Raw genomic sequence first — 9,276 nt, 5'->3', positions numbered from 1 at the left:
GGCTAAGCAATGGTTAGTGACAGAGCCAAGCCAATAATTGCTAGAAAATAATGGAAGAGGAAGTGTGAGCTCACAGCCAGCAAATCCCTGTTAGTGGAAAAACCTGTCTGGTAAATTTAGAACCCCCATTGTGTGTACGGAGTAATCAGATATGTGGAAAGATCAGGAATGTTTTTGAGTTTCTGAAATCATTTGCACATTATCTAAATGTTTTATGTGTGTCTGCAGGAAGGAAATACTGCTTTACATTTGGCTACTGAAGGAGGGCATTTTGAATGCGTCAGAATTCTTCTAGAAGCTAAGAGTAATGTCAACGTGCAAAATGAGGTAATGTAAACATGTCGGGAGAGGATGAAGACAATATTCAATATGCTTTCTGCTCTGGTGCTGCTCAACAATTGGTGGTTTGTCAAAAGGATATATGCTGCTATATAGAGGCATAATAAACAAAAATAAATCCCCCTCCCCACCACTCAGCCCTCAAAAGGTTTCTTACAGTACTTTACAGCTACACTAAGCTTTTATATTTATGTGCAGGAAGTCATAAACACTCATTAGTGTTCTGTGGTTTTATCACATATTTTTTTTGTTTTAGTGTTTTGTATGTGATATGAAGAAACTAAAGCAAAGTGGTGGGGAGAATTATTTGAAAACAGAAATGCTCTAAAAAGTCACTGAACTAATTTCTTCATCAGCATTCTACATCTTTGTTTTTCTGTTAACGTGCAGATACTCGAGTATAAACCAAAATTTTTTTCATTCAAGATTCCATTAAAAAAAATAATTCATTGGAAAAGGTTTATAGTGAGGCCACGCCAGTACATGATGCTGCTTCCTCATGTAAAGCGCATAACAAACTCTTGGTGTTGGAAACATTATTAAAGTTTGTTACACACTTTACATTTGGACACAGAGCTATCAACTAGTGGCCATCTGTATTGCTTAAGAACATTTGAGAGCTCTGCAATAGAATAAGGTGTACAGGCTTCATTGATTTTTAGGACTAGTATAAAGATGTTTCATGGTCAACATGCTATTTCTTTGTGTTCCTGATAACCATATGTGTTTGAACCAAGATTATTTTCCATCCATTGTTAGGAAAAGCATCCTGTTTTATTCTCTGGTCTAGATGATGCTAGGTGATCATGTAAAGTGTATAACAAACTTTTGTTTTTGAAACATGAGTTTGTTACACACATTACATAAGATCACTGTGCCATCTACTGGTGGCCAACAGTAATGTACAAAAAAAATTTACGCGCAAGTGACCCATCACAATCAACTGAAAACTACAAAATACTTTTACTTGTAAAAGAAGGGGATAAAGATATGCAGACTGAGCCCATGTGATTTTAACTTAAATTTTTTTTTAAATCACACCATGAATGTATTAATTCAGGTTAATTTAATTGACATATCTGTTGAATATTGCTTTAAATGTTAGTAGGGACTGTCATATTGTGTGACCTATATTTATACCCAAAGCATTTTCTGTGTTTTCAGGTAGAAATAAGTACCTCAGTTTATATCCAGATTGGTTTAAACTTGAGTATTTACCTAACTAATTATTGTGCACAGCCTAGGTTCTATTTAGTGCGCTCTTACCCATAAAGTTTTTGTATAGTCTAAACAATTTACCTTTACATATGATCAGAACGGATTAGAACACCTGTCAGGTTGTATGACCATTGGTATCAAGGAGAAAGTGATGGGAATTCCCACATTTTAGAGTTTTGACAACACTCATACCCTTGACAGTTTTTACCTGGGGAATTCCCTTCACTTCATTACCGAATACTGAAAAAAGTTTTGGCTGTTTATACACTTTGCATAATGTGAGCGTCACCCAGAGCCATAGTAAAACGTATTTCTAAATTTGGTACAGAGGTATAACCACAGCCCAAACAAGAAGGATGAAATGCAGATAGGAGATCATTTTTATTGGAATGTTTGTTCTTGTAGGACACACGTCCTTTATTCCTCTGCTATGTCATTGGACAAGGAAGTCCTCCTTCACTTAGTTAGCCCTGAAGAAGAAATACCAAGGGGATAATTTCACTGGCACATTTCCAAAGGAATGCCAACCAAAACATTTTATTGGTTTTAGAGTGGTGGAGGGTTGGAACCACCATTAGCGTTCTTTCCTGTCTCAGTCTATTTAAATGATATCTCCCCCATTGTTGTGTTTCTGAACAGGAAATCGGAAGAATTTCTGTTATGCATTATGAAGACCTAGTGATCAGTGACTGAATTTGCCTCTGTTCGGTTGGCTGAGAGTTCATTGAATTGCCCCAGTGTTTGGGTTGATTTATAGCTGGACTGAGCAAATTAGTTTAGCATTAGACAGAGCACGACTGAGCAAATATAGCCGGCAGGCTGTAACAGCTGTCAAACATTTCCTGCCAGATTCAATAAGCTATGAAACTTTGGTTTTATTATTATAAAATAAAAAAAATATTTACACCAGATTAACACCAGACCCTTTAATTGGCTTGGAACTTTTCTGAATAGGAAATGAAGCAGGGAAGTGTATGTGTCCCCTTTTCTACCCATGGTTTCTGGTTTTCCTGAAAAGGGAGGAACAAAAAAGTCTTCAGCTCCCTTCCCTTTTAGAATTACCAGATCTTTTCTGCCCTAATGGAGGCAAGGGCCATTGTTAAGGGAGAGGGACTCTTCCCCACAACCTTGCCTGATGTTGTTGGGGTCTACCGGTGGGAGGCTCATTTGGAATCTGCAAGCCTCCTTCAATAAGGAGCTCCGAGATTTCTGTCCCTAAGCCCGGGAAATGAGTACAGTGGTACATAGGGATCTGTCATATGCCACGCTAATTGATACATTCTGCAATGATGGTCGGATATCCTAGAAAGTTTCTGTATTCAGCGATGGTAGGGCAGTGTTTTCCCCAGCCCCTTTTAGCTGGGCGCACCACCCGAAACGTTTCATTAACCACCCGCCTGTTTTTGGATGGCTACTAAATTGCTAGGTCACAATACAGGGGACATCATCCGCCTAAAGCTTCTTCCCAGCCCACTTAAAAATCATTCTGGGGAGAATACTGCAGAGCCTTAGGTGCCTGGATCTATATGAGAAGAGCAGGCACCTGTCAGATTCCTAGGAGTGGGGTATTTGCCCTGACATGACTATTGGCTGAAGACGTATAATGACAACAGGTTACGGATTTGTTTTATTTGGTTCAAAGGATCAATGTTTATATTGAATTTGTGATCAACCTGAACCAGTACACCAAGCCTAATAGGGTGCTTATCACTTTGGTGCTTCTCTGTGCAACAGACAGATTATGGCTAATAAGAAGCATCAGCAGGGTACTGTACTGTTCCTGAAAACAGAAAGCTGGAGTAATACCTACATGAAATGCTGAGCCTTAATTATAAAATGCAACTGAGGTTCTATCTGTTGCTTCAGCTTCTAATGCCCACAGCAAGAAGCTCACAGTGTGCAGTTAAATCAGAAAAAGCTATTTCAGTAAGAGCCGGTAAAACTGTGCAAGACTGAAGGAACGCAGGAGTTTAACCTTTAAAGAACAAAATACCCACTTGTGGGCACTTAAGTGGAGTTCTGATTTAATGGGTCATTGCACCTAAAACAGGGTATTGAACCGCCCACCTGTTTCATATATTGTATATAGATTTTAATGGCACCTTAATTTTTCACTATGTCCAGAATGCAGGTGTCATTAATTAACCAACTGGCTTACACCAAGAATTAAAATGGGAATTTTGGCCAAAAAGAACATTTATATTGGATCTATTCCAAACAAATATCCATAAAGTTTTGGGTAGCGGAGGACAGAACCTGAACCTTGGCCAGGTCTCTATTACTGACTGTGACCTGGTGGGGAGGTCTCCGAGGTCAAGACAGCCAGGGCTCTGCTGAAAGCAAATTTCCAGTTTCCTCTCTACAATGCCTCTTGTAAATGTAAAATCTGTCATTTTTACTATGACTGTGTTTCAAATACTGCAAAAAATATTTTTTTTATTTACTATCATATTTTTTGGATACTAATATACCTTAATATACTTTATATGTTTTTTTTTAGCCTAGATTTGACTCTTCTGAATCATGTAGACTGTAATAGAGAATAAAATGCAACATTGAATAATGTATGCAATCATCTCTTCAAAGATATCCTACGCTGAGGCTGCCTTCAGGTGCTAATGTATAATCTTTTTTTTTTTCAGAAAGGAATGAACTGCCTTCATTACTGTGCTTTGCAAGGACAAGAAGACATTGCAAGGACTCTGATTGATGAAGGAATTAATTTCAATGCAGTAAACAATGTGAGTAGTGCTACTGAGCAATATATTATATGTATTTCATACCAGTGCAGTCCAATTTTCCGGGACCCTGCAAACTATTTTCTTTAACAGGCAGCAGTAAACTAAGCATGATGTAGTTTCCAAAGCAAGAGAATATGACTGTTTTATGAAAATCCCAACTTGTAGCTCCCAAGAACTGTAGTTGGATAGGCTTCCCTATACAAACTGTAAATAGTTAATTGAGATGTATATAAGAGCAATCATAGATACTTCAACATTCCCCATCCAGGCAGCAATCAAACCTCATTGATGCACATATATTTTTTCTTGCTTTCTTTAAATACCTGATATCTTTTTCATAGAACATTGGAGAAATTGCTTTATTATGCATATAATGTGCTACTATGGGACACAATAATGACATTAAATCTCTGATATCATTATATGTAATATATATGTAAAGTATTTCCAGTTGACTCTTTGTGCATGCTGGCATCACTGTTGGGTGTAAAATCTGCAAGGTCCCCAAGTTAGTCATTGTGAGTTTTTATTTTTTACTAGTGTCCTCATTTTCTAGAATGTGTTCTTTTACCATTCTCAAATTCCCAATATGTCTATTTAAAAAATGGACACCATTACAAACAAAACTAAATGTACCTATCTATGTAACTTGGTAAGTCAGTACCAGGGTCATGTGCTGGAATGTATAGATGGTGCCTTACTTTGTCAATACGGAATGTTTGAATCATGTCTAATCTATTTATTCTTCTTCCAGCAAAAGTCAAGTGCTCTACACATCTCAGTCCTGCAGAATTTCCCAGCTATGGTGAAGCTTCTCATTGACTGTGAATGTGACCTGGATCTCACAGATTATGTAACTTTTCGCCCATCTATTGTGTTGTATTGTTGTAATCTGGTGATATCAGTGAGGAAGTGCAAGTCCTGATTGATATGAGGTTTGTTACATCAAATGTGATTTGCAGTAGCTTGGATGTACAATGTGGTGCTGAGAAGTTCCTGGCTTTGCCCATAAAGAAGAGAGACAGAGTTATGAAATAACACATTTATTCAATATATTCTCCTTGAGACTGATGCACTTGGTACAGTGTAGTTTTTGTAGACCATTCAAATAAAAGTCCTTTGGTTGGGCTGCAAACCAGTTCTCAGCAGCATCTTTGACGTCAGAAATGTCCTCAAAACGTTGCCCCTTCAGGTGTTTCTTCAAATACGGGAACAGATAATAGTCCGAAGGGGCCATGTCAGGTGAGTATGGGGTATGGTGGACCAATTGGAAAGCCAGGGTGTTCAATTTGGTAGCCACAACGTTAGATGTGTGCACAGGTGCATTGTCCTGCAAAAAAAGGATCTCTTTGGTCAACTTTCCACGGCGTTCCGTCTTAATTGCCTCCTTCAGCAGGTCCAGGAGTTTAGCATAATACTGTCCGGTGATACTAGAGCCCTGAGGTAGGTAGTCCATCAACAAAATAACGTCTTTGTCCCAGGAAATGGACACCATGACTTTTTTGGCCAATTTCTGGATTTGGGACTTCTTCGGCTGTGGGGACCTGCTGTGGCCCCCATTCCTTTGATTGTTCCTTAGTTTCAGGATCATAGATGTGAGGCCAGGTTTCATCCTCAGTCACTAACCTAGCCAAAAAGGCCTGTGCAGCTTCAAAATGGGCCAAAACTACTTTGGATGCTTCAACTCGTTCCTTCTTCTGATCACTGTTCAAACATTTTGGCACCCACTTCGCTGAAAGCTTGGGCATGTCTAGGATAGTGGTGATAACAAACCCATCACGATCCCGTGAGATGTCAGGTATCTGGGCTATTTTTTTTTTTGCAGATATTCGCTGGTCCTCAATAATCAGCTCATCGTACACAGCATTGCAGGTTGCCGGGTCAGTTGAGGTTTGGGGGCAGTGAACGGCTTCAACGGTGAAATGCCGAGATATCTAGGTTTTGACAGTGCTGTAGGAAGGACACTTCTACCCCAGTGTTTGTCACATCTCAGTGTGAATTGCAAAGACCTGATATTTGCACAGTTACATACTAAGATAACAGGCTGTCATATGCCCCACACTCATTTTTCTATTTCATCTGGAAGGTGGCAAAGCCAGGAACTTCTCAGCACCCCCTCGTATTTATCCTTATTTGAAGGATTTGTGTAATTAAAAATAAAAAAAGAATAAACAAGATTTAAAACTATCTTTGTATATTATACGGCATAATGACCAATATATCGCTACGGCATTAAAATCTATAATTCTATCGTGTTGGCTATTATCTATGTAAATGAGAACAGGTTTATTATTATTATTAATAATATGCTTATTAAACAGGATTATTATAGCACCAACATATTACGCATCGCTGTACATTAAATAGGAGTTGCAAATGACAGACAGATACAGTACAGACAGTAACACAGGAGGAAGACAGGCCTCCTGGCCCAGAAGAGCTTACAATCTAGGAGGTGGGGGAAGTATCACACAATAGGCGTGGAGATATGAAGTGGTGGGAAGTAGTGAGGGTTTAAGAGACAGAAGATGGGTAGGCAAGTTTGAAAAGATGGGTTTTGAGTGCTCTTTTAAAGGAGCAGAAAGTGGGAGCAAGCTGAATAGGACGAGGAAGACCATTCCAGAGAGTTGGGGCAGCTCTAGAAAAGTCTTGGAGCCGTGAGTGTGATGAGGTTATGAGTGAGGTTTGTGGTTTATGGTTTGTTTTGGTTCAGACTGTAAAATGCAGCATAGGAATAGTTGTAAAGGTGTTTAGATCTCACACCTTGATTTTGCAAACACAGTTAATAGAGAAACAGATTTATGCTGGCAAGATGCAGAGATGTAGTGGAGGAATTATTGTAAGAAAATTTTGGAAATGTAAGATCTGTCCATGGTTAGAAGATATGGTGAATTTTATTCCTATTTATCTCTCATGGCTTTGTTATCCTTGCAGAGGTTGCAGACTCCTCTTCATATTGCGGCAGAACACGGAAGACAAGACATGGCAGAAATGATACTGATTGCAGGTGTAAATCTAAAGCTACAGGACAAGGTAAATAAATAAATGAAAAAGAATTATTAAAGTGACACCATGTGATTGGTCTACACATTCATGAACCTATAACAATTATTTTTCAATTTCCAGCAAGGAAAAACATCTCTTGATGTTGCAGCTCGAGGGAATCATATAAACCTGGCAGATATGATTATCAAGGCTGATAGATTCTACAAATGGGAGAAGGTACAGAATGGGGTTTGCATTTTTATTATTGATACAGATGGTGGGAGGTGACGGGGTACTGATCATGTGACCAGTCATTTGCGTAAAGAATCTTATGACTTACATGGATTTTCTGCCTTGCTACAGGACAATCTGAACAGTGACTCTGACTCTTGGGTGGTCAGACATCTGACCTTCAAACAAGACCATCGTCTGGAGACACAGCACATCCGATCTGTTATCTGGAGGCTGGCAACCAAATACCTAAAACCTAATGAATGGAAGAAGTTGGCACAGTACTGGAAGTTCACTGATGCCCACATCCGAGCAATAGAGCAACAGTGGACAGGTAAAGACAACAGTATTTGGTACTGATGTACAGATTGGAGTAGAAAAGTAAAGGTGAAATATTGCACATCAGTTATGGTTATGGTTTTCCTAACCTATTTCATGTCTTATGATATGTCCAAGGGATTTTGTATAATGTAAAGCAAGAATAAAACATATTAGCGACAGCCCCAAGATATAATAGATCAGCGGTCACCAACCAGTGGTACACGAGAAAATTTTGGTGGTCCACGGCTCTGGTCTGTGCATTCCCCCGCGAGGTCAGGAGAAGAACCCCGCTAGGGGGGCATGCCAGCCAAAGCGATGGACCATGTCCCCTGTACGGATCGCAGACTCGGGGCGGTGGGCAGGTTGTGTCTCTGGACACAATCCACCCACTCTCCCAGTGACACACAGCTCCCCGTGTATGCCCGGTCCAGAGTCCGAGAAACTAGTGGTCCATGACAACCAAAAGGTTGGGAAATGCTGTAATAGATTATGGCATAGGCTGGTAGGGATCCTCTTTTCATGTAATCTGTGTTCCATACTTTGGTTTTCCGCAGTAGGTCATCTTAAAATAAAAGAGCCTCTACTGGAGTTCTCTTTTAAAGAAAACACTGTAGTTCAGTGGGTGTAAACACCAATGCTAAAAGTTAGTTACCAGTGATGTCATCCTTTGTACAACTGCTAGCTATCTTCACGTTTGATCAGGAAGTTTTAATGAAGTGGTAATTGACTTTTTCTTTGCCTCGCCAAGTAGTTTGAGTTTGGTCCAGCCAGTAGGACCACACTGGATCAGTACTTTTTAAGCAAAGTACATTTATTAAACAGTAGAGAGCAAGGGACTGTATGATGTTCAACCCTTACCTGAAATCATATAGGTGCAGATTGATTAGTCTTTAGAAGGGGTATTTCCATAAATACCTGGTATCTCTGGCACCAACTTTACTTGGCCATTGCTGATTTCAGTGTCAGACTCATGTTATATGGGTATTCATTAGGCTGGGTCTACACGGACGTTTTTAAAAAGCTAAAAACATTTTAAAGCTTTCTGTTAAATGCTGGAAAACGTCTATGCAGCGTTTTCCCCGGTTTTTATTGCGTTAGAATCAGTAGAAGCACTTACCAGCGTTTTTAGCCGTTTTCCAGCGTTAACTCTGCATTTTAATTTTTTAAACATTTCAAGCAACGTTATAGATAACGTTCATAAACGTGCCTCAAGGAAACGTCCTGGTGTAGCCCATTTGAATGCATGGGGATTTCAAACATGGGCTTTTAAAGCCTTGGGTTAAACGCTGGGGAAAACTCGGCCCGGGGGCCCAATCTGCCCCCAACATCCTTTTTTTTGGCCCCCAAAGGAATCCTAAATATGAACTGCAGCTGGCCTGCCGCTGCATTGAAATAGCGCCGCTACTACAATTCCCGGCACCACTCGCGTCTATAGACCAGC

The 9,276-nt window shown here is 39.7% G+C and overlaps 1 protein-coding gene across 3 annotated transcripts in view; it reads left to right on the top strand.

Annotated features, from left to right (window-relative positions):
• ANKDD1A (ankyrin repeat and death domain containing 1A) overlaps positions 1–9,276 on the top strand; it is a 45,034-nt gene that overhangs the window by 28,336 nt on the left and 7,422 nt on the right. For all 3 annotated transcript variants that reach the window (XM_072402643.1, XM_072402645.1, XM_072402644.1), the window contains 6 exons: positions 229–327; positions 4,200–4,298; positions 5,053–5,151; positions 7,233–7,331; positions 7,425–7,520; positions 7,647–7,848. In XM_072402643.1, coding sequence (XP_072258744.1) covers positions 229–327; positions 4,200–4,298; positions 5,053–5,151; positions 7,233–7,331; positions 7,425–7,520; positions 7,647–7,848 — 694 coding nt within the window. The remainder of the gene's footprint in view (positions 1–228; positions 328–4,199; positions 4,299–5,052; positions 5,152–7,232; positions 7,332–7,424; positions 7,521–7,646; positions 7,849–9,276) is intronic.

This window comes from Pyxicephalus adspersus, chromosome 2 (genome assembly GCF_032062135.1).
Source record: "Pyxicephalus adspersus chromosome 2, UCB_Pads_2.0, whole genome shotgun sequence".
NCBI classification, from domain to species: domain Eukaryota; kingdom Metazoa; phylum Chordata; class Amphibia; order Anura; family Pyxicephalidae; genus Pyxicephalus; species Pyxicephalus adspersus.
The sequence above is the reverse complement of the archived record's forward strand: the minus strand, read 5'-3'. Positions and strand labels throughout refer to the sequence as shown.